This window comes from Lontra canadensis, unplaced genomic scaffold (genome assembly GCF_010015895.1).
Source record: "Lontra canadensis isolate GAN:19392208 unplaced genomic scaffold, GSC_riverotter_1.0 scaffold28, whole genome shotgun sequence".
NCBI classification, from domain to species: domain Eukaryota; kingdom Metazoa; phylum Chordata; class Mammalia; order Carnivora; family Mustelidae; genus Lontra; species Lontra canadensis.
Window position 1 is genome coordinate 14800255 of NW_022631022.1, and position 24956 is coordinate 14825210.

Below are 24956 nucleotides of genomic sequence, written 5' to 3' on the forward strand. Positions count from 1 at the left end.
TCGGCTCAGGTCATGATGTCAGGGTCACGGGACCAAGGCCCACATCAGGCTCTGTGCTCAGTGCAGGGTCTGTCTCCCTCTCCCTCCCCTTCTGCCCCTCACCTCACTTATGCTCTCTCTCTCTGTCTCTATCTCTATCTCAAATAAAGAAATAAATAAATCTTAAAATTAAAAAACCTAGAAGTTTTTCAGATCAAAATGATTTGAAATCGACACAAGTCAAGATTTTCTCACTATAAAATTGACAGGAAATAGTAATAACAATAGCAAAACAAGAACAAAAGTAGTAGGATGCTCCCGAACCCAACTTAGAGCGAACAGGTCACAATCACTCTAAAATGCGAAGGATGCCTTGATATGTATATGTCAGATTTAACAATGCACCCCATGTATTTGTCAAACGAAAGATTATCGTTGCAGGGATACAAACGTTTAAGCCTAAACGTGACTTCCTTTTTTATTGTGGTAGGAAAAAAATCTGACTTTCAGCTGCATGAAAACAATTTCTTGCAATGGTATTTCTTTTAAAAACTACTTAAGTTTTTGAAGAAAAATCACTGAATCTTAAAAGATATTTTATTTATTTCTTTGAGAGAGAGAGCAAATGCACCTGCTTGTGAGGGGGGAGGGGCAGAGGGGGAGGGGGAGGGAGGGATCTGAAGCACACTCCTTGCTGAGTGCAGAGCCTGCTGCTGGGCTCCACCCAGGACTGTAAGACCATGACCCGCGCTGAAACCAAGCGTAGGATGCTCAACTGACTGAGCCACCCAGGCCCCCCGGATTTTTTTCAATTTAACGGAGAAGCTGGAATTTGGAATAATCCATTGGAAAACGTGAAGCACTATTGCTTCAAGTTTCCTGCGGGGTCAGTTTCAGAAACACGTTAGGAGGTGAACAAAGCTCTGTGAAGGGCACATTGGTGACACCTTGATTATGTACACATAAACTTTTCTTGCTTGGATCAAAAAGAGATGGCCAGGCTAAAACCCATGAGTATTACCAAACAACACATCTCAGACACAAGTGAAGGAGCAGGGAAGGAACTTTCCAGCCAGCTGAGAAGTCTGGCATGAACCATCAGTGCATTTAATGGTCTTTGCTGCTTCTGTTAATAACGTTGGTGTAAAGGCTTGTTAATGTGCAAGATGCTTAGCTGTGGGATATCTGAAAAAGTAATTTTTAATAGGGTAAGACTATTTCATCCCATTCCATTTTGTTCCATCCCATTCATAGTAAGGATAGTGCGCACGTCTCTGAAAATGTAGAGACTGTGCCTAACATTGAGAACGGAGGCCAGTGTGGGGGCTGGTGAATGTGCCCCGAACTGCTGGGGCATCCACAGAGAAAAACACACTCTTAAAAGGAGAGAAATGCACTCAGAGGCTGACTATTTGACTCTTCTAGACACACTACAATAAAAAATACACCAAGCATATAACATTGTGTATAATGCAAACCCCACGTGCATTTATAAGATCATATAGACATTTCTAGACTTTCTTTGTGTTACTTGGGGCCACACATCCAGGGTTCTCCTTCATCCACTCTGGGATTAAGCATACTTGAGAGATAAGGTATCAGAGCCCTGCACCTCCAGTTTAAGTAGAACATGATGGTACGGACATAATTCGATCCAGCCAAAATGTGAAACTATGCTAGGTATCAGTGGACTGTTTTTTAATTTAATTTAATTTAATTCTATTCTATTCTATTCTATTCTATTCTATTCTATTTTTTTGGTTTTAAGATAAAGGATCCAAATGGGACAGGAACCAAGATCTTCACCCAAATACTTCATTTACCATTCCTGGGGCACCATGCTTTCAACAGCGCAGAAACACCTCCCCCGCCCCGACCCCAGAGCAATAATTTAGCTCACTGTCAATGCTGCTGCTGAATTTTAAGCTCTATATAGAGAAGTCTGAATTTTAAAAATAAAACACACCAGGGGCACCCGTGTGGCTCAGCTGGTTGAGCGGTCAACTCTTGATTTCAGCTCTGGTCATGATCTCACCATCATGAGATCGAGCCCCAAGACAGACCCCACGCTCAGCGGGGAGTCTGCGTGAGAGTCTCTCTCCCTCTGCCCCTCCCCACTGCTTGCTCTCTCCCCCTCCTTCAATAAATGGATAAATAAACAAGAGTTTTACAGACTAGTTAAGGAGATGATATTAACAAACAAGAAACGAGTGCCGTAAAACTGTGTTTGGGAAATAGGCCTGATACATGGGGTGAGTTCAAGCGTCTCACTGGCGGTCTGGGTTGGCCAAGTGGCTGAAAATATCTGACCTGCCTACCTCACCGGGTTGGTAGCAAGACCAAAGAAATAATGCAAATGAAAAGGAGGGCTAGAGAATTTGATGTGGGTGTCTGAAATTATTGCTATGATTTCCAATAATTATAACAGCGTATTCTGTTAGGGGGCCCAGGCTGACAAGGAAACATAAGCTGGCTCGGGAAGAAATGGGCAAGGAATACGGCAGCCAGGGAAGGTTTGACGGATCGGGTAAGGTGTGCGTGGGTCCTGAAGACCAGACGCAATCTGGAGAAGTGAACGTGAACTGGAGAAAACCCTTGACAGGGTCAATAAGTGAGCAGATGGTGATCATCTGGTTAGAGTGGGAATGGGAGGAAAGCAAGTGTGGGTTAGCTGTGAGTGTTAGACTACAAAGACCTTCAAAGTCAAGGAGCAGAGCTCAATTGGACATGTCAGAGCCAAGGCTCCACTGCACCAGCAAGGGGCTACTTTTGGAAATAGCACAGTGACAAACACCAGGAGCAACCTAACACTTACCTAAAAGTAACGTATATTCCTCTCTTCTTCCCCCTTCTCCCCCTTTTCCTTCTTTCTCAGGCTATGGTACGGCTGCCTAGGGATACCTTCAAAGCACTTTAAGCACCCGATAACGCAGTGTCTCCCATACTGCTAGCCACCAGTGGTTTCAGTGAGAAGCCCAAAATTTCCTCATTTGGAGAAATGTGCAATAATTGAAATACAGAATAGAAGTTGGATGAAAAACATTCATTTGGAGATAAAAAGCTGCTCAGCTTGAGGTCACTGATCACATCTTTGGGACTGGAAAAAAATAAGAGTAATACTAAAATAGCTAATATTCACTGAGTACCTACTGGGTGCAAGACTCATTAATTAGTTTACTTAATCTTTCAAAGACCTTCGAGGGGATATTACTATTAGCCCCATTTTTTCCTAAAGATTTTATTTATTTATTTGACAGAGAAAGATCACAAGTATGCAGAGAGGCGGGCAGAGAGAGGAGGAAGCAGGCGGCCTGCAGAGCAGAGAGCCCGATGTGGGGCTCGATCCCAGGACTCTGGGATCATGACCTGAGCTGAAGGCAGAGGCTTTAACCCACTGAGCCACCCAGGCGCCCAGCTCCATTTTCTTGATAGAGAATCTGAGGCCTTTGGTCCCAGAATAGGTAACCATCACAGTCAGGATTTTAAAGGCTATTCTAGGTTCTAAGCCAAAAGACAGTTAATATGGAAATGAGTGAGCATCACAAAAAAGAACCCTTGTTATTAAACAGCTTTGAAAAGTAGAATCATCAATGCAAAATTCCTTGTCCTAAAAAACAAAGGGGTGATTACAAAACAAATACCTTTCATATATGCAAATTAATTTTTCAAGAGGAGAAATGAATATCTTAAAATTTCCTAATTTTGAATTAGGAAATGAAAACAAGATTCCACTTAACGCAATACATATATGCAGACACAGCTGCATACACTGAATTTCTGTAAATCAAATACTAACTGCATTTACTAAAAGGCTTCTCTAAGGTAAACAAGCAATAAATAATAAAATGAAAGATCGTTTTGTAATCTGAATGGTCACTCAATAATTTATCTGTTTTGTGAGTTTGCATTTACAGCAGACTCCTGACATTCCTGAGGCATACAACCGGAACCTTCTTGAATTCCCAGATTCACAAATACAAAAATGTTTATAGAGGCTCCTAGCTTTCTTGCGAATCACATGTCCATGGAGAGTCGTGTACATTTCCTGTTCCCAGGAAATTTATATGCTACACACTACAAATGAATCACACTTTCACATTTCACTTGAGGTGTATCTCTCACTCGGCTGTCATTTCTTACCAAAAAATTTTTTAAATTTTCTAATTAATTAATGAGCATCATTGCCAGTGCACAAGTAAGCAGGGAATAGCAAAGCTAAATGACCCTTCTCCGTACATGTATCTTGCAAGACAGACTTTTCAGAGCCGTATCTCAGTCAGACTCACGCCACGGACCCTCAGGGGAACACACAGAGAGTCACACACCTGCAAGTGAAATCCACGAACACTGAGGATCTACACATTCATGAAGTTTGCATGGGCAGCGGCAGGGGCCCGATCTACAGAACCCACAGAAATCCCGCTGTTCTTGCTAACCCAAGAGTTTCAGAACTCTGCTGAGCTTTTTGGTGATGAGTCCAGAAAATGTGATTATAGAAACCTTGGCCCCAGGAATGACAGGAATTTGCCTACTCATTCAAAATACCTATACTTCGTGTGGTTGGGGTTGGTGAAAATCACAGTTGGATGGTTTCTCTGCCTTCAGAATGGAGCCCAGTCATAGTCGGTACACTGCGCACGGAGTCCAGCAGCTGGACCTTCTCAAAACACTGTCCTGGGACTCTCAGCCTCTGACTGGAGTTGAAACCGCCCCCACCGCCACCCCAAATGCCGCTAACCACAAAAAACAGGCAGGACAAAGAGAAAGCATGAGCAAATGAGACAGAAAGAGAAATGAAAGAAAGAAAAGAGAGAGCATGAAAAAAAAAATTGGCTGCCGTGCGGGGGCAAAAAAAAAAAAAGAACAAGAAAGACATTATCATTTCAAAATATACAGCTTATACGTTTCAGAACATATTTGAAAACACTCCTGCCAGATTTTCAAATTATTTATTTATTTATACCCCTTTCTTGTTCCAGCATTTTGCTGCCAGATTAATTTTCCTTCAGTTCAACTCTGATCAAGTTACTCCCCTGCTTAAAAACCCCAATAGCTCCTCACCGCTTGGAAAATCGAGTTCGATTTCCTTAGCCTCCTATTTCAGGCCCTCCATAATCTGGCCCTGAACTTCTAGCCTAACCTTACCCTGTACTTCTTCCCTTTACACATCCTTTGCTCCAGCCAAAATATACTCCCTGATGTCCCCCGGCACCCATTCTGTGTTTTCTGGCCTTGCACCTATGCTTGCCCTGGTCTCTCTGCCCTGGGCTCTCTGCCTTTCCTGATATCTGCGTATGTCCCGTACGCCTGACCTCTCCAGACTCCGCCTGGAGGACGCCGGGCTCGAAGCAGGCACGAGGTTATCCGCAGCGGACCCTGCAACCTTTACCCATGTGCTTTATACACATCGTGTCACTGGACCCTCACAGGAGGAGGAAGTATCTTCTTACCGTGGTCCAGGGGACCCTGGGCTGTGTCCTCTGCCCGCTGCTCTTCCTGCTGCCCCCAGGCTACCTCCCTCACAGAACAGAAGGTGACTCATAAATCAATGCCAACGCATTGCGGCAAAAATTGCTTTTAAAGGAGAAAAGGTGCACCTTCCTATTATGCGTGAACTTGACTTTGCTTGTCCAGTCGCAACACACAGTTTCACTGGAGAGCCCCTTGCCCGGCACCGTGAGGCCGGATGCCACACCAGCTGATTCCAAGGGCAGAGGCCCCAGAAGTCCAGGGGGCCAGAGTGGGACAGCTGATACCCCAGCTGGCCCTCGGCGCTCCCCGTCTGGAGACGTCATGATCGCAGACACAGAAGGAGAAAGATCACCATCGTAAACATCAGTAGCTTGAGTCCTCCTTGGAATCCTAAGAACAGGTCAAAGGGCTTTCTAAAGGTAGCGTTTCTCACCAAGGGTTTGAGAGCAGGTTTCTTCCACTCTCCATACAACCTCTAGAGCCAGCTTCAACAAACACGGCAACCACGTGGAGGACAAGACATCACGACTGATGGACGGGGCCCTGCTGAGTACACCAAGCCGCCCACAGCCACACACGCTCACCCGACAAGGGCCAAAGCTCTTACATGATGCGTATTGATGTAACCTTAAGAACAAGTGGAATGTGGGTTGTACGCATCTGATAAGCTTCCCTTTCTAACCATCGGCATCAAGAAGTGACCCGTATTGACTGGAAGGGAAGAGCCCGCCCCTCCGATTTCTCCCCTTCCCTGTGACAAGCAGGTCTCATGATCATAGCAGACATCTCATCCCAGTTCCTGTAAGTTTCCCTCCAAACCAAAGTCCTACTGTCCTGTTTCAATCTGACAAACAAACAAACAAAACCCAACATCATTTGTTAGAGCATGACTTCAGATGAAAACTGGTTCAGGGATTAACCGAAAATTCACATCCCTCCCCTGGACAAAACTCGACTCAGTCCAATAAATGATGGCTCCCTCCATAAAATTTTAAAACAAAAGTAAATTCAGTAACCATGTGAAATCTATGGTTGCCCTGCCAGTCTCTTACTCTGTCTGCTGCTGACTTCTGGCCTCCCGCAACTCAGGACACGGCTCTTCTGCCCTGCGCCTCCCACCCCTGCCCGAGCTGGCTCTCTCCACCCCTACCTTACTGCTGTTCAGCCTCTCCTCCCCAGCCTGGCATCCCCCTCACCCTTCTCCTTGTCTCCATGCTGAAATGCTGTCCATAGCAAGATTTAAGAGAAAAAAAAATTAACTGAGCACAACTAGAACTCTGTTTCCCTAAACCTTTCTTATTAATTACTAAGTAGCACTCTCGAGTTGGAAATTCTGTTGATGGGCTCCAAAGCTGCTGTCAGTTCTTAATCACTTACACTTACAAAACTGCTACCTGCCTTTTGCTGTCTTCAGTTCCAAACTACAATTCATATGCGAGCTTTCCCTTGTTTGACTTCTGAGCCATTTAAACATCCAAACACAAGTTTGTAAACAAGGGGTGACATGGTTTCTTTACAGGGGTTGTTGGGAATGGAGGGGGTGTGTGTATCGGGACACCTCAAAGCAGAGAATGAAAAAATCCACATTAAAAAAAAAAACGAAGCATGGCTCATGGACAGGTGAGCTGAACAGTGGAAATGTGATACACGAGTAGTGATAACCTCTTGGGCTGTGTCCTGGGTAAGCGACAGAACCTGCACTGTCTCCATCCCAGTGTAACGGGCCCAGAAATGAGTGCCTTCCCCAGGGGGCTGCCGTCAGGGGCAAGAATGGAGATGTGACAGTCCCAGAACAGAAAAGAGAGGGACAAGTAAGAAATCTAGACATTCCTGCCATGTGAACAGACATGGTTACGAGCGAACAAATGCCTTATATTTTGGGGGTAATCACATATACCACAATTAGTATCTTAAAGAGGAACATATCCCAGGATAGACTCAGTGGGACAGCATTCGGATTGAAAAGACCTCAAATAGCGAGCTGTTGGTGCAGCCTGGGTTTGCAGGGAAGAGGTGTGGCAGTGATGCATGGGATCTCCAGATCCGATGACAAGTGCTCCCCACAGTCCAGGCTAAAGAGAGCTGGGTTTGGAAGCAGGATAATCCGGATACACATGATTGCCTCGATGACAATTTTGTTTTGCTGGAGGAGATATAGCCTCAGATGCGGACAGGAAGTACAAGTCCAAGAGCAAAATGGAAACTGTTTAATATATAGATATCAGGCAATCCTGTTTTTAGAAATTATTCCTGACCTAAATTCCTCCACCTCTAGATACCCTGCACTCCTGAAGGAACCCCTAATTTAAAGGATCATTCTGGGGGCACCTGGATGGTTTAGTTAGTTATGCATCTGCCTTGGGCTCAGGTCATGAGATCAAGGTCCTGGGATCGAGTCCCTGCATTGGGCTCCCTGCTCAGCGGGGTGTCCGCTTCTCCTTCTGCCTGCCTCCCTCCGCTCGTGTTCTCTCTCCCTCTCTCTCTTGAATGAATAAATGAAATCTTTAAAAAACAATAAAAATAAATGAATAAAGGATCATTTTGGAAATCGGGCCTATCCCCAACTATTGCAGCTGAACACAAAATCCTAAAGCCTTCTCTTGGGAAATTATAACCAGTTACCTATTGCTTGGTTTTTATTTACTTGTTAAATGTGAACACATTTTAGAGAGAGCATACAATGACAGACGTCCATCAGATTTACTTGCAACATTTCCTTGATTACAGAAGCTTTATACAGGCATTTGTAGCGACCCTTATGCAATGCTTGGTAACTTTATTAAGGCTTCAAGGATCTCATCTCTGTTCAGTAAAGAACAGGGACTCATCCTAAATTTTCAAGCAATGAAAAGGGTTATGTAGTTGCAGTCTGAAAGACTGAAAAATGGTGCAGACAGCAAAAAGGCAGTCTGCGTGTGGCCATCTCCCCTCCCGTCCCCGTGCAAGACCTCACTAATCACTCCTGTGACACCCCTCGTTCCTGAGTTGGGCACAGCACAGCTACACTCAGCCAGGGCTGGCGCAGGCTAGGAGACCGTGTGGTGGGACTCACGTACTATTTTCCAAAGAGAACAGCCACAGTGATCAACAAACAGCATGCCCCAATCCAGAGGCCATCCATGAGAGGAAAGAAGAATTCACTGGGCTGGTCAAACAAGGCCCCAGAGGCAAAGATGTCTGCTTTCAAATATCTGAAGGGGGAAACTGGGCCTTTCATTCAGTGTGGTTCCAAAGGATAGTCAGGTAGTAACAGCCCCCATGGTAAACAGTGGTGGCATCACGAGAGTGTGTTGTAGGGTAGGCAGGGTGAGGAGGCAGGTAAGGCAGTCAGGGTGAAAGGATGCTGCTGCGCCCTCTCTCCCTTCTTCTCGCCCAACCTCAGAAACACAACAGATTTCTCCTTGAATCTTCTGTAAATGAGGCCCACTGATCCATGGAATGTTCCCACTGGGATTTCGAAGAAAGAGACGGACAGGTACAGCTGCTGTTTAATAGCTGTGGGGGGAGGGGCTATGCAGATAAAGGGCGAATTCTTGGATAAATACAGAAGGACAGGCTGAATTTGCAATTTAAGTACAAACTGCATACTCCCTGATTACTTTTTAGCTCTAAACCCTCTTATTCTGAATACCTCTCGATGTCTGCCCAAGACTAATGTCTCCATGTCAGCGCAAGGTGCCACGAAGCGTCCCGATGGCTCCTTCGGGACATGTCCCCACTGATCTGTAGTAAGAGCCCTCTGCTCAGGGGGCACAAGGGATGAAGACAGAGTCCCAAGATTTCCTGGAGAAGTCTTGGTGGTCTTGACGTAAAAACACATTTGTTTGTTTGGAGAGGAAACAAATCTGTCCAGGCTTGGTGACACAGAGCCGAGCAAGAAATTCATCCGGAGCCCCTGAAGCAAAGCCCTCCTCCCAGATCAGCAGGCTGTGGTTATGTAAGTTCTCATTTAATCTGATCCTTCCGTTTGATTCTGTGCCCTGTGCCGACCATCCATACCTTGGACTCAGTTCCTGCATCTGTAGAATGGGAACACTGCGGAGACACCCAACTGCGCCCACCCGGGCCAGCCATACTATTGGGATGGAGGCAGTCCCCGTGGGAAACTGAGCTTTGGGGAAGAGAGAAGTAACAGGACTGAGTCTCCTTATTTAATATTTTGCAATGGGGTTAAGCTCCACACTAGGTTGCAAATCCTTAAAGAGATGAATCTGTTCACTAGATGTTGAAATATAACCTGAGGCTCTTCTTTACTAATTACTTAGAATGACACTAGTTCAAGTGCCAGGAAAGAAACTGCTTTTACAGGAATCATTTACACTTTCCGGAATACCCGCCAGCAGGGACGATGTTCTCCCTCAAACAGTCTTTCCTTTTCGAAATCTTTAACTCCCCAGGGAAAGACAAACGGAGAGGTGTGATTCCTATGTGCGCCCTTCCTACATTCTCCTTACTCCTCAGAAAGAAAGAGAGAGAGAGAGAAACACAGCGTGGACGCAAGGAACAGCCACGTTCCACACACACACAATCCTAGCCCAGTGACCCAGACGGAGGCTGGGGGTGGCGGAAAGAGTCATTGTTAACCCTTCACTTCTCCCTGAGACCATTCCCAACACTGGACACAGTGGGGTGGGAAGGGCACCACGGAACCCCAGCCTCTCTCCCATGCCCCTGTGTAAATGCTCCCCGGTCCACTTGAATCATGCCGGCAGAAGGTTCAGGAGTAAGGGGGGCCCACACAGTTATAGGTCATGCATACATAAAGGGGCCTACCTGCAGAAATCTCTAGAAATGTGAACACCACAAGAAGAATGAGTGATACCCATATATTATATTCCAATTCCAATAATCCCTCAAAGGTATTAAGAAGCCCTGTGAGTCTATGGATGAAATGAGAGTTGGCAGCCTGGCAGGTACCCTGACTTGTCATGAGTTTCTCTTACGGACCTTGGCTGGGGCCATTCAGGATCCACTCCCACCCCCATTCTTACGGTTCAGCATCTGGATTTCCTTTTTGGGAATTAATTCCGCCCCCCATACAGTCTTGGTGGGAATGTCAATCAGGGGACCCAGCCCCTCACCCCTCAGGCCAAGAGGAGGGCATGTGGCTTACACCAAGCCAACTGAGCTCTTACTTGTTTCAGGGCTTTGAATCTTGGGTGGAGAAACCTGTTGGAATTTATCCATTGCAGCAGTAGCATGCAAGGAAGACCATCAATTCTGTTCACCTGGACTCCCAGAACTTCCTCAATTTCTGTCCCTCACCAAGCCTGGTTCTACACACTTCCTGCTGATGTCTCTGATTTCCTGGATATTCTTCCAATAAAATCCTTTTGTTTTGACTTAACCAGAATCAGTGCCTGTTGCTTGCAAAAGAAGAATTGTAACTAATACAGATGCCTAGCTTCTGGACCTGAGGATTTCCGGGCCCAACAAATTTTAGATGATTCTAAAAATGTTTATTCTCCCTAAAATTGTCTTGTTCCTCCACAGTCAGGAAGAAAGAATAAGGAAAGCAAAAAAGAGAGGGAGGGAGAGAGAAAGGAATATCACCTGATTTTAGAAAGTTCCATCATGTCCCGGTCCAGCTGACCCCTCCTCACTCCCATAGGCAAACACTGTTCTGATTTCCATCACCCCAGCCTAATTCTTCCTGTTCTAGAACATCATGTAAATGTAATCAGACAGAATGTACTCTTGCATCTGGCTTATTTTGGTCAGCTTAATATTTCTGAGTTTCATCCAGATTTTTATACAATTCAGTAGGGTGTTCTTTTTTTTCCTGCTGAGTAATACTCCATTGTATGAATGTACTTCAGTTTGTTTACTCAGTGTCCCGTTGATGGATATCTGGGTTGTTTCCAGCTTTGGGGCCATTAGGAAAACAGCTGCTATAAACATTCTTAAACAAATCTTTTTTATGGACATATGACTGCTTTCATTTATCTTGAATAAATGAATTTTTATTAAACACTGAAGAAGCTTTCTTATTATAATACCTTGCAGAGAAACAATAATATACTTTCGGCAGGGGAAAAGGAAAATTTTTTCTTTTAGGACAGGAGAGATTCATGGATACCATTCTATTAAACCCCAACTCCCTCTCCAATAGCTTCATTCTTTCCATCTGCACACACCCTTGTTTCTTGACCATTCTAAATAAACCTTTCTCTCTCCCCTTAAACTAGCAAACACTCTCAATATGACTTTTTCACGGTAATTTTTTAAAAACTCCCAGTTGTGGTCCCAACAGCCCATCGTGGTTTTATTTTCTCACTTCTCATTCTCTCTTTGACCTCTTGCAGTGTTCAGCTGTGTTGACTGGTGCACACACATTCTCTCTCTCTCTCTCTCTCCTATCTTGCTTTTTAAAGAAAAGCTAAACTTCAATTACTCAGTTGATTTTTACCATGAAAACAGGTACCCAAAGACTGGTCTTAAATGCTCACCACTGTGCAAATCCTTCTCTTGGTTTCCATCCACATTGATAGGAGAGATTCCATAGCCAGGCTCTGGGCTTTGAACCCGGCTCTCTCCCCTGCTAGCTGGGTGACTCTGGCAAGTTATTTAACCTCTTTATGACTCTGTTTCTTCTGTGGCTGACAACAGGACCCACCTCACAGGGTTATTGTGAGCATTAAATGAGCTAGCACTTACAACTGTGCCTGGTATATAGTAAGTGCTCAGTAAAGACAAGCAGTTCCTACTTTCTCATTTGTTCCTCATTGTGGTGTATGCAATCAGAGAAACTTACGAAGCATGGCAGACTTCCTTAACAGAAGAGATGAAACCAGAGCATACGATGCCTTCCCTCTAATGGTTGAGCCTCTTACCTGTGCCTCCTTAAGGTGGACATACTGCCAAGCTGCCTCCTTGATGTCATTGTCCTTATGATTCTACACTCTCTTGAAGGTCTCATGCATTGCGGTGGCCTTAATGATCACACCAAGGCCAATGACTTCAAATATAGGTCGACGACCGTTAAGTATCCCCAACTTTCTGCTCGGCATCTGCTACCATTCATTCAAACTCAACACATAAGAAACTGAAATCCTTGTGTTTTTGTTTTTGTTTTTTCACAAGAATCCTGCCCTCAGGATTTCTCTTTGTCCTCAATGTATATGCATACACCAAATATACATGGCCCCATCTTGCCAGTTCCCCTAGGGTGTATAAGAGAGCCCGAGAATGGATCTTGTTAAGGCATCACTGGAACACTCCTCTTGTTTCCCAAAGGCCTGTCCAGTCCACTTGGGAAGGTTCATAGTGACTACAGACTCTGCAGGAGGCCTAGGCTGTGGGGGTGAGCATGTCGAGTGCCTGGGAATGAAGCTGCTTCATTAAAACATGAGTGTCCTCACCCCGGGTTCAGAAGGACTTGGTCCCAAGCCTTCCCATCTCATGCTCACAGTTGTGATAACACAGTGAGTATTTCTCTCTGGGAGCCCTTGCTCCATGCCTGAACACGGTGTCCATGACAGGGCAGCTTGCAGGACCAGCGAAGGAAGCAGGGGCACAGCTGGGCAGCTGGGCAGCTGGGCATCAACGTTCCATCTCTGCACCTCCAAGCTTTACTCAAGGGGAAGACCTTTAGCTCAAAGGCTCAGGTCCTGTGCCCATGGGAGGCTGTGCGGCACCTTTAATATTCCCTGGAACAAAATCTCCTACTCTTGCAAGCAGCCTGATCCAAGTCCCCTGGATGTCTAAGAAAGCATCTGGGGGATACCGCCACAGCTTTCTGCCTGTGCTAGTCATGAGGGCGGGTCGCAGAGATTCCATTCCTCCTCCTCCTCCTCTGGGCACATGGTGGGATGGCCCCTCCGCTGCCCTTGAAGTTCAGTATGACAGGTGACTTGCTTTGGGCAATGCAATGGGAGCAGCAACAACAGGGATGGCTTCTGGCGGAAACCTCGAGAATCCGTGCGTGATTCACATATTCCCTGTCCCCGCCTCTATGGGAGCATAAGGGGACAGGCAGCCTCTGCCAGCCTGGGGGCCCCCGGAGGAGTAGAACACATACCCCATTACATTTGCAGCACAAGCAACAAACTTGGCTTCGAGAAGTCATTGGGACTGGGTTCTTTGTTGCTGCCGCCTAACCCAAGCAATCCTGACAGATACCATGGCCTGTTCATGACCAGCCAGCAACCTCGGGCTTCTAACTCTGCCTCACCTCTGGCTTTTAGATTTCCCTGCTGTTGAGTTCAGCCCTCCCCACAAAGTGGACTCAAGCTACCCACACACAAAGCTGTCTCCTGATTCACAGATGAAGACCAACCCCTGCTGCTGGGGAGTCTGCAGTGACCCGGCAAACCCTGGCCTCTGGTGCTTCCCAACCCCAGTGCCCTCAGCATGAACACCGGTACTGTGTTCCCCACAGTCCACATCTAAGCAAGAGTCTTCCTATTAATGAGGCCCATGCTAGCGGGGCTGGCCACGTAATTTATTGTCCTAAATGGTTTGGAGGGTGAAAGGCGACTGGGCAACAGGCATTAACCTTTGTTTTCCCGGCTCACAGGGGTGCATGGGGACCCTAACTCCGACGCCACATCTCTACAGTCTTAGTTCTAGGGGTATGAGGAAAACGCCGAGAGGCATTATCTTGGGAGAGATCGCCATACCCAGAAAATGTGATTAAAGGCCGAAGACGAGGCCTGTGGTAAAATTAATGTGTTTATCAGAGTGTCCTCTGTTTTTACTATTCTATGTGGCATTGGACTGAGTGAGTGCAGCTGTTTCTTGAAGCAGGCACATGCGGGTAGCGGTAGACATCCAAACAAAACCAAGAACCCGATGCAAAATCCAGCCGGGAAGTCTGAACCCCCTGCGGAAGCATTAACAGCATCCTCCTCCCGCAGGGCAGCCTGGGAGTCATTTAAAAGGAAGAAGAACGAAATCAAGAAAACAATCTTAGCAGCTGAAAGAACTACGGAAACAAAGTCAAAGTAAATGCCATTATCAGGGACCACAGGCTGCTCCTCTCCCGGGCACCTGAGACATATTAATGCCGTAAATATTTTCCAAGAATGCTGGATCTTCTAGAGAGAGTAACACACTATAGACGGTAGCTGATTTCTCTAATCTGCTGTTATTTTGCATTTCCTTTACTTTGTAAAACACCACGATTCTTATTGGTTCCCCAAATCTTACAGCTTATATGAAAAAGTGCTCCACATCACTCGGCATAGGGAAATACAAATCAAAACCACAGTGAGATACCACCTCACGCCAGTCAGAATAGCTACAATTAACAAGCCAGGAAAACACAGATATTGGTGAGGATGTGGAGAAAGGGAAACCCTCCTAACACTGTTGGTGGGAATGCAAGCTGGTGCAGCCACTCTGGAAAACAGTATGGAGGTTCCTCAAAAAGTTAAAAATAGAGCTACCAGCAATCGCACTACTGGGTATTTACCCCAAAAATACAAATGTAGTGATCCGAAGGGGCACGTGCACCCGAATGTTTATAGCAGCAATGTCCACAACAGCCAAACTATGGAAAGAACCTAGGTGTCCATCAACAGATGAATGGATAAAGAAGATGTGGTATATATATACAATGGAATACTATGCAGCCACCAAAAGAAATGAAATCTTGCCATTTGTGACGATGTGGATGGAACTAGAGGGTATTGTGCTTAGCGAAATAAGTCAACTGGAGAAAGACAGCTATCATATGATCTCCCTGATATGAGGAATTTGAGCACCAAGACAGAGGATCATAGAGGAAGGGAGGGAAAAATGAAACAAGAGGAAACCAGAGAGGGAGACAAACCATAAGAGACTCTTAATCTTAGGAAACAAACTGAGGGCTGATGGAGGGGAGGGGGTGGAAGGGATGGGGTGGCTGGGTGATGGACATTGGGGAGGGTATGTGCTACGGTGAGTGCTGTGAATTCTGTGAGACTGATGAATCACAGAACGGTACCCCTGAAACAAATAATACATCATATGTTACTAAAAGAAAAAAGAAATCTTTTTTTTCTTTAAAGATTTTATTTATTTATTTGACAGAGATCACAAGTAGGCAGAGAGGCAGGCAGAGAGAGAGGGGGAAGCAGGCTCCCCGCTGAGCAGAGAGCCCGATGCGGGGCTCGATCCCAGGCCCCTGAGATCATGACCTGAGCCAAAGGCAGAGGCTTTAACCCACTGAGCCACCCAGGCGCCCCGTAAAGAAAAAAGAAATCTTATGGCCTATGATCAAGAAGTATGTAACAGTTTTTGAATCTGTTTTTCTGTGTCCCAATCCCCACTTTCCACTGGGTTTCTGTCACTCACAACCAAGACTTCCAATTACTATATCTACCAAGGAACAGTGCCATATGATGTGAATCCAAATAGTTCCCCAAAATCTGGGTCGGGAAGACAGGGTGGGGTATATATAGAAAAGATTGGCTCTGAGTAGATAACTGTTGAAATTAAGTGATCAGTAGAAGGAGCTTATTATGATACTATCAACCTATTCTTTCTGTCTACATATGTTAAGGTAAGTGTTAAAAAAATCTCACAGGCCTCACACTTCAAGTCCAGCCCAAATCAGGGCAAACCAAAGAGCAGAAGAAGCAGAATCAAACGTAAACCAGACAACAGCAGACGTGCACAGAACATAGCTGCAATACATGAACACTTCCGCAAAAGAGTTCTTTGCAATACACAGGGCTTTGGAGATGAGACCCGAATCTATGAGGGCCTGACAGGAGCTGGGGGCCTTGGACAGCCATGGCTGGCTGATGACCAGACCAAAAGATGCAGCCAAGGTCCGGCCAGGTGCTTCATTCAGCTCCAGGCAAAACAATCGAGTAGACATCCCCCTGCTGGAAGAATTCGCTCTTCCTCCCAGGTAATCCCAATAAAGCAGCTATTACCCAAGACCCGCAGTAAAGCAAGGGTGTGGCTCAGACAAAGGCCTGCATAACTTCATCTCCAAATGTTCACTGAGGACTTCCATTGTTGTTCCGACACAATGTATCTCGCAGTTTATAAACACCACCACAATTCGGTCTCTTAATTTAGGCTAGAGCCACCACCCCTTATGAGGTCCTGCCTGCCCCTGGGATTAGAGCTTCTTGACCCCAGCTACCCATTAGAAATATCTGGGATCTTTAGAAAAATCCTGATGCCCCAGGGGCAACCTAGACCCATGATCACAATCTCTGGGTGCGGGGCCCGGATGCCGATATTTCTGGATGTCTCCTCGATGATTCTAATGAGCGGCTAGGGCAGAGAACCACAGACTTGGGTAGACCCGGATCCGTCATTCACTGTAATGAACTGTAAATCGTGCTTACTCACTGTAAATCGTGCCTCACTTCTCCGGGCATCCCCTGTTACTGCTCGGACCACCCCCACTTTCTGATCTTCATGTGTGGGCAGACCTCAATCAATCCAGAACCTAGTTCTTTCCTCTTTCTAGGAGTTTCCTAGGGCTGCATGACAAAATACCACAAACTTGGTGGCTGAAAACAACAGAAATAAAGTCTCATAAATCTAGTTCTAGAGGCTAGAAGTCCAAAGGCAAGGTGTTGGCAGGCCATGCTCTATGCCGGGATCCTTTCTTGCCTCTTCTAATTTCTGGTGGTTGCTGGCAATCCTTGGTGTCACTTGGTTCGTGGACCTATTACTCCAATCTCTCCCTTCATTGTCACTCGGCAATCTCCCTTGAAGTCTGTGTCCCTTCTTCTTGTAAGATCACCAGTCATACTCGATTAAGAGCCCACCCTACTCTGGCAGGACCACAACACTTTCCACCTACAGCAACCCTGTCTCCAGAGAGGGACACATTCTGAGGTTCCAAGAAGCACACTGTTTCAATCCGGGGCACTCCCAGTCACCCGTAGAAAGCAAATCTTAGACATTACCTTCATCAGAATGCATATAAGATCTAGCAAACTGGGAGCACGATGCCTTTTAAAACATGTTTTTCTTTTGGAGTCATTGTAGACTTCTAGAATGGTTGCAAAGATAGTACTGAGAGTTCCCGAATGCTCTTTACCCAGCTTCCCCTAACGTTAACATCCTGTGAAACTATGGTGCTCTTATAAAAACTAAGACATTCACAGCAGTACGATACTGTTGACATAACCATATACTTCGTGCATCTTTCAGCAGGCATCCCACTCGTGCCTTTCCCTGCTCTGGGATCCAAATCAGGACACCAGCTTGCATTTAACACAACACTTTTCAGGACAGAATCAAAGGGCCACGGCCAAGCTCTGATTCACAGCATCAAAACCTCACTCCAGGCATCCTCCCTGAGTTTGCCCTCTAGCCTCCCAGCCAATCTCACATTTGCATCCAACTGACTATGTTTCATCTCTTCTTCCATCCTGTTCAGATCTGGTAACCCCAATTTTTTAGTCAGGTCAGTTCTTAACAGTTTTGAGGTCATGGGACACCTTTGAGAATCCGTGAGAAGGGAACAGATTCTCCTCTGAAGAAAATGCACAGACAAAAACCTTTTGCAACCAATTTCAGAGCAGATATCAATGCCTCTGTCTTCCCCCAGGGTTCCCACCAACACACGACTTCCCACAGTTTGGCTTCCCTGGGCATTGACTTTGTGATGAAATCACTATGAAGCCCTCTCCCAGGACAATGTCTCCAGCTCGCGGACGTGGCGGCAGGGCTGTGCACTCTGGGTTTTGGACAATACCAGTGGTCCTGGTCACTGCCTTCAGCCAACAGTGGACACTGAGGGTGGCTGGATTCTCCCCTTCTGGCCAACTTAGCTGCCAGTATTTAAGCCCACAAGTTTTGGTTGACCCTTCGCCTCTTTGGAGTCCACTTTTTCTGTGATGGAAGGAATCTCCCAGAATTTAATACTTCTCAATCTGAAAGGCAGGTTATCACCTCAGTTTCAACTAAGAAAAGTGACTCTGGGATCCAGAGCAGTATTACCGAATTCTGTCAAAATCAGACCTGCCGACATTTTGAAACAGCAGGAACCTTGGTACCAAGGACAATGCCTGCTTATGGCATTTCAGCTTTGGAAAGAGCAGTGTGAACCACCACCCCCCATACACACAAACTCCAAACAACTGGCAACTCTACAACCCTACACATCCTCTGAAGTCACCACAGAAGCTTAGAGCAGGAACCAAGGAAAAGGGCAACTGCCCCCACTCAATCCTCACAACCTTGGTTTGGACCTCTCGCTCGCCCCAGTTCCTCAAATGCTGTTTGTCCCTCTCCCCCAAGACCCAGTCAGCCTCAGATGCTTCTCTTTTCTATCAATGCCTCATCTCTCTGACAGATGGCCCAAGGGTCCTCTGAGCTAACCTGCCTGGCAGGGTCTCCTGTGTCCCGGGGCCCTACTTTGCTCTCTATTACCGCTCGAATCAGGATCACACCAATTCCTCCAGCATCAAGCAGAAGGGAACAGGTTGGGGAAGAGACGAGAATAATTCTTCTGGGCAGAGCTGGGTCTAGGCTTACCTTCTGCAAACGGTTCCCATTCATAGAAGCGGCCCATGAAGGGCTTGTTGTTGTAGGACGCACACTGGACTTCCCGGATGCTTCTACTGCTTTCTGGACACACCTAATAAAACAGATATTAAATGTGCAGTTAGTGTCTGCATCTTCTCAGAGCCCCAGGCCCATCCCAGAAGACCTCTCCAGCTTTAAATGTCAATCCTCCTCCATCAGAAGCAGCATTTCTGAAACCGTGCAGATCACCTGCATCAAAAATTTAAAATGCAGATCTCAAGGCTTCCTTCCAAGTTTACTACATCAGAATCTTTGGAAGGACACTAAAATTTTAACAAGCTCCCCAGGTTAAGCTTTTGCACCGTAATTTGAAAACCACTAACTGAAACCTTCTGCTCCTGACAAATTGGTCTGCTTGCCTCCCCCACTAAGGCCATCCATTTCCATCTGTTTGACTTTGTTCATGCCGTTCCTGGACATGGGATCATATTCACAGCGAGCATGTACAGAATCCTTACCATGTGCAGGTACTTCTTTGGACACAGTACACTTACTAATGCATTTAATCCTCAGGGTGACCAATGAGGCCAATCGGATAGTTTTGCAGATTTTTCACCAATGAGCAAACTGAGGCACAGAGGAACCCACACAGCCAGTGAGGGCAGAAGCTGGAGTTAAGGCTAAGTGGTCTGGTGGCCACCACGCTGTCCAACTTGTCTAAATTCTCTCCACCATCTAACGCCACAGGTCCCACCTTTAGAATGCAAAATAATCACCCAGAGGTCTCATGGGAAATGCAAAGTCTTGGGTTCCTCCCCCAAGGATCATCAGTCAGTAAGTCTGGGAAGAGGTTCAGGAATCTATATTTTATTAAACTACCCAGGTAATTCTGATATACTAGATTACTCTAAGAAAATATCCAGTTCCCTGTAGTTTCTTTCTTATCTATAAATGATAAATACAAGCAAAGTGTGACATGAAATAAATAAATATGAAATATAATAATAAGATCAGAATCTCTAATGCAAATCATGGATAAAGCATGATCTACCTTCTTAAATCCTACATATACTCTTACTTAAGTGTGGGGTGTGTGTGCACACGCGTGCCCGCGCCTGTGCGCGCACGTGCTTAATGATCAGAGGAAAAGGAACCTGGCCCCTTAAATATTAAAAACCCTGTGTATAAGAAGTCTCTGGAATAAACTGCTAATCAGGCCACTCAAAGTCCTGAAGGATTTATAAAGAAATCTACGGTATATATCAGAAACACCAGGTCTTTTCAAAAGGAGGGAACAAGAGGAGGAATAAAACCAGGTGGAAGGAGGGGCGCCTGGGTGGCTCAGTGGGTAAAGCCTCTGCCTTCAGCTTAGGTCATGATCTCACCCTGGGATTGAGCCCCACATCAGGTTCTCTGCTTAGCGGGGAGCCTGCTTCCCCCACCGCCTCTCTGCCTGCCTCCCTGCCTCTCTGCCTACTTGTGATCTCTCGCTCAGTCAAATAAATAAATAAAATCTTAAAAAAAAAAAAACAAAACAGGTGGAAGGAAAAGCATCTCTTGTTTGATAAAAGTCAGTCAGGCGAGGCTGCTGGGTGGTCATGGCCCTGCCACAGCCTGAACCAAACCATATGCAGCAGGAAGCTATGGGGAGGAGAATGTGCTAGAAACTGGTGGGGAGAGAAGGGCCCGGTGGACAGTCAGGGTGGGCTGAGCTCCGACCATCAGTCAGAAGCCAACAGGCTGGGCAAGGCTGTCTCCTCCGGAAGCCGGGCCGATGGTGGCGCTCAAGCCAGAACCATGCAGGCGTCTGGCAACACCAGCGGTCTCCATGAAGGATTTGGCATCGAGATGTTTTTGACAACCCTTAGGTCAGAACCAGAGCTCAACGAGGATGTGATCAACTGGTGGCTCGGGAGAAGTCACTGTCCCGGCAATGAGAAAGAATTGCCAAGTGGTTTGTTGAAAATACAGATTCTCTTGGGCGCCTGCGTGGCTCAGTCGGTTAAGCATCTGACTCTTCATTTCAGCTCACGTCATGATCTCGGGGTCGTGAGATCGAGCCCCACGTCGGGCTCCTTGCTGAGAGTGCAGTCTGCTTGAGATTCTCTCCTCCTCCCTCTGCTCCTCTCCCAACTCTCTCTTTCTCATAAATAAAATCAATCAATCAATCAAATCTTCTAAAATGCACATTCCCAGGCCTTACCCCAGTGTTAGGGGAAGGAAAGGGCCCAGGAATATATGTTTGAAGAACTCCCTCACTGATTATGGCCAAGCCGGCTGGCACTGGACCACAGCAGCAACCAAAGGCCACACCTCAGCCTCATTCTTACTCGGAATTAGTTAACACGCAATCACAGTGTTAGAAGAGTGACCATCAAATCCAACCCTTTACTCTACAGATGAAGACACAGAGGCCTGGAGAAGTGGCACAGTTCGCCAGAGGTCACAGTGACAGAGGGACTGAGCCCAGAGCGCTGACCACCCACTCTGGCCCTAATCAGAAACTAGAGATTAGCTACTCAGTTGCATTTTTTTCATAATGGAAACAGACAGAACAAGCGGGCACATGTCCTATTCCTCACATAACCACACCTCTGGAAAGCCAAGTTGCTCTGCCATGAGGCTCCAGCCAGAAGCCACCCTTAATTTGTCTGGGGACAGTTATCAGAATTGGAAGCCACAGACAACAAAAACTCAGCCAGTCTGCTTAACCCCTTTCTCTTCCACCTGCAAAATATGCCAAGAGGCTGGAGCACGAACCAATGCATCTGTAGAATCATTTTGAAATGTTCAGTACTTGATGACAGAAATGTATATTTCGTGACACGGAAAGTAGTCTACAACCCATTAAGTGAAAAAAAAAGTGCTAAATGATTGTGTGTGAGTGTGCACATGCACGCCCATAGAGAAAGAAAGGTTAAAAGCATTTTCTCTGGAAGGTGGGTTACATATTTTTTCTCTTTCCACAAAGAAAAGAAAGCTTTTGGTGTACTGCACTGTCTCATTTTTCTGCAATGAATATGTAATATTTATGTAACAAAAGTGGATCATTACTGAGACCTTCCAAACACTCCGGCCCTTTGCCAGCTTTACATGCGCTCGTCGTTTATAATCTTAGGGTATATCTTAATGCCCCACTAAGGCTATCACTCTGACCACACACATCTGCCCAGCCAACCAGTCACCTGTGAGGGATCATACAGGGCACCCTGCCCCAGGTCACCAACAAGTTCTTTTTATGTGAGCCTGGCCCAGTTACCTCCTGAGGTGGGAGTTGGGGGGCTTCATGTGGCATCAGACCCACAGTGGGGCGTCAGGCACTGAGGCAGCAAATCCACCTCCAGTCACCCAAAGGCAGGTGGTCCCAGCAGGTTGCCTGTGGTACCCAACACGTGCTCAGCGTGGGCAGATGCCGCTAGAGATGACCGGGAGCCCTGGCCTCGCCCTGTGTGTTCCCCCTGCAAGGACTCACGGGATGCCACATGAAGGGCCACTCAGCAGGTAGGAGAGAGCCCGGGCCGGAGAAATGCGAGACTCACAGGGCTCAAATGTGGATGTGGGTTCCTAAGATAAAATTATAGTAAGGGTGATGCAGGCAGAAGCCTGGGCCAGTGAGGATGTTAAGAACAGCTCACTTGTACTGAGCAGTTACTAAATGCCAAGCACTCTACCCCACGAGCCTGTGTATCTTAGCTCATGTCAGCCTCACCACAACTATTATACCCATTTTACAGATGAGGAAGCCAAGGCAGCAGAAAGCTGAAGGAGCTGCGCAAAGTCATGGGCTGATAAATGATGAAGTTAGGATCGGAACCCACACACTTTGGACCCTGAACCCATGCCAGTAACCACCATACCATGGTGCCCCCTCGAGAATGGAGGACAGCAAAGTGAATCTGGCATGGGTCCTCAGATAAGGGGACCTTAACTCCTTGCCCAAGAGGTCCTAGCGGCCGAGGTCGGTTTCAGCCTCTGAGGCCTGGTGGAGGGGCCTCGGCTGTAAAGCTCATGCAGTTGTGGACTGAGGACCAAGCAGGGCCAGGGAAATTCAGCTTCACGTCTTCTGTGGGTTACATCTGTTTGTACTTGTCATACTATTATCTGTATACGATCTCCTCTCGTTTTAACAGACTCTCTGAAGTTCAAACTTCCAGGTTACAGATCATTTTACATTTGTTACATTTTAAGTGGGCTGTTTCCTGATGCCATGGTCTGAGTCACCCACATCTTATCGGTGACTGTGTCTAGTTTACACTGTGAGTTGGCTTTGGGCAGATTTCCTGCAGACACTAATCCTTTCCATGAACGTAGATTCCTGTAACCTTCAGGCCAGAAAAGTGGGACAAGGAAAAAGCCAGGCGGATAGAGATCAAGTCCACGCAGAATGGAGCTAGCAAAGACTAGAGCTTCATTGCCTTGTAATGTGTCTGGGAGATAACCTCCCTTCAAATGACTTCCTTTCACCCAAAAGAGTCAGCAATGTTTCCACTGGTCTCTTATGGGAAAAGGAATCAAGATGGACTTTAATATAATGAGCTGAAAATCCTCATAAAGCACTCGAGACCCTATCCAAAGTTCCATCTCGACAACTGCATACCTACCTCGTGATAATTAATTACTTTCACTTCCTCAGTGGACCGAAGGGTGTCATCCCCAGTGAAGGTGGCACCAAGGAACATGACCTTGAAGTCTGCCTGAGTTAGACAGGAATTGTTTTTATCCTTTGCATTATTACTCTGTATTCAATCAGAAGACCAGTGACCCGCCTACAACAAGTGATGTAGTTAACAATCCTGCACAGCCAGGGGAAGGTGTCTGGGTGGCCTTGGGCAAAGCACTTCACTTCTCTAAACCCAAATTCCTGCATGTCAGTAGCAAGGCCCAAGGCACTCTCATCCCGCAGGGATATTTTGTGAAGTTTGACTTAGTTATACATTAAAATTTCTAGCTCGGGGCACCTGGGTGGCTCAGTGGGTAAAAGCCTCTGCCTTCTGCTCAGGTCGTGCTCTCAGAGTCCTGGGATCGAGCCCCGCATCGGGCTCTCTGCTCAAGCAGGGAGCCTGCTTCCTCCTCTCTTTCTCTGCCTGCCTCTCTGCCTACTTGTGATCTCTGTCAAATAAATAAATAAAAATCTTTAAAAAAAAAAATTTCTAGCTCATAATAATGCTCAGGATATGTCAGCTGAGCTGGAATCTAAGTGGACATCAAAGATGATTCCGGCAGTTCCAGAAGCTTCAAGTGCCTGACAGATAGGTGTTCTGAGTAAACATTCCCCTTTCCCTTCCCCAGCTGGAAAATGGGGTTTGGGTTTCCAGCTGCAGAATAATACAACCATGTATCAACATTGCTTAGAAATTATCCAGCACATTTTTCAAATACGTTTCATATCTGCTTTCTCAAGTCACTTGGAACAAATTCAACCTCGCAAAAACTCTTTGCCACCTGCTACCACTTCTAGCGTTCTCTGGACAGTTAGGAAGAGTCAGGTCAAGGTTTTAAACAAAAAACAAGGCAAAAATCCCTCCAAAATCCCGAGGTTTTCTTCATTCTCAAACACCTTTTTTTCTTCATCTAAGTTCATAATGTTCTCCTAGAAAAAGGTGCTTATCTCATTCAATATCCCCATCAAAGACCCAGTGGATATTAAAATGACTAACCCCAACTGTTCACCCAGGAAAACCACGTATTTTTAGGTACTCTGGAAAAACATTCATACAAATCTAGGCCTATCCCAGGAGTGCTTATTTCTCCCTCCTTAGATTTTTCTATCTCTATGCCTCTAAGATGACCTAAACAAGAACCTCTGTTAGAAGACTAATCAGAAAGCATATGGCCAAATGTAAACTTTTTAAAACATTTAAGACTTCTCCTTCCCCCTACTTGCTACTTCAGGGATCCCATTAGTCAGAGTGGCCTCCTGACCCTTTGCCATCTGCTGGGACAGGAGAAATTCCCTCAAAGGCAAATATTCACTGTGCCCCTATGACTATGCGTCAGGTGTTGGGACTGACTATGGAGGATACGGAGAACCCCTCATTATAGTTTCTGGCAGGGATTTCAGAGGCCATGTGGAGGAAAAT

The 24956-nt window shown here is 46.2% G+C and overlaps 1 protein-coding gene across 1 annotated transcript in view; it reads right to left on the bottom strand.

The window, feature by feature from the left end:
- Positions 1-24956, bottom strand: part of THSD4 (thrombospondin type 1 domain containing 4) — a 551822-nt gene that overhangs the window by 411535 nt on the left and 115331 nt on the right. Inside the window, exon 6 of the mRNA XM_032864919.1 lies at positions 18886-18988. Coding sequence (XP_032720810.1) covers positions 18886-18988 — 103 coding nt within the window. The remainder of the gene's footprint in view (positions 1-18885; positions 18989-24956) is intronic.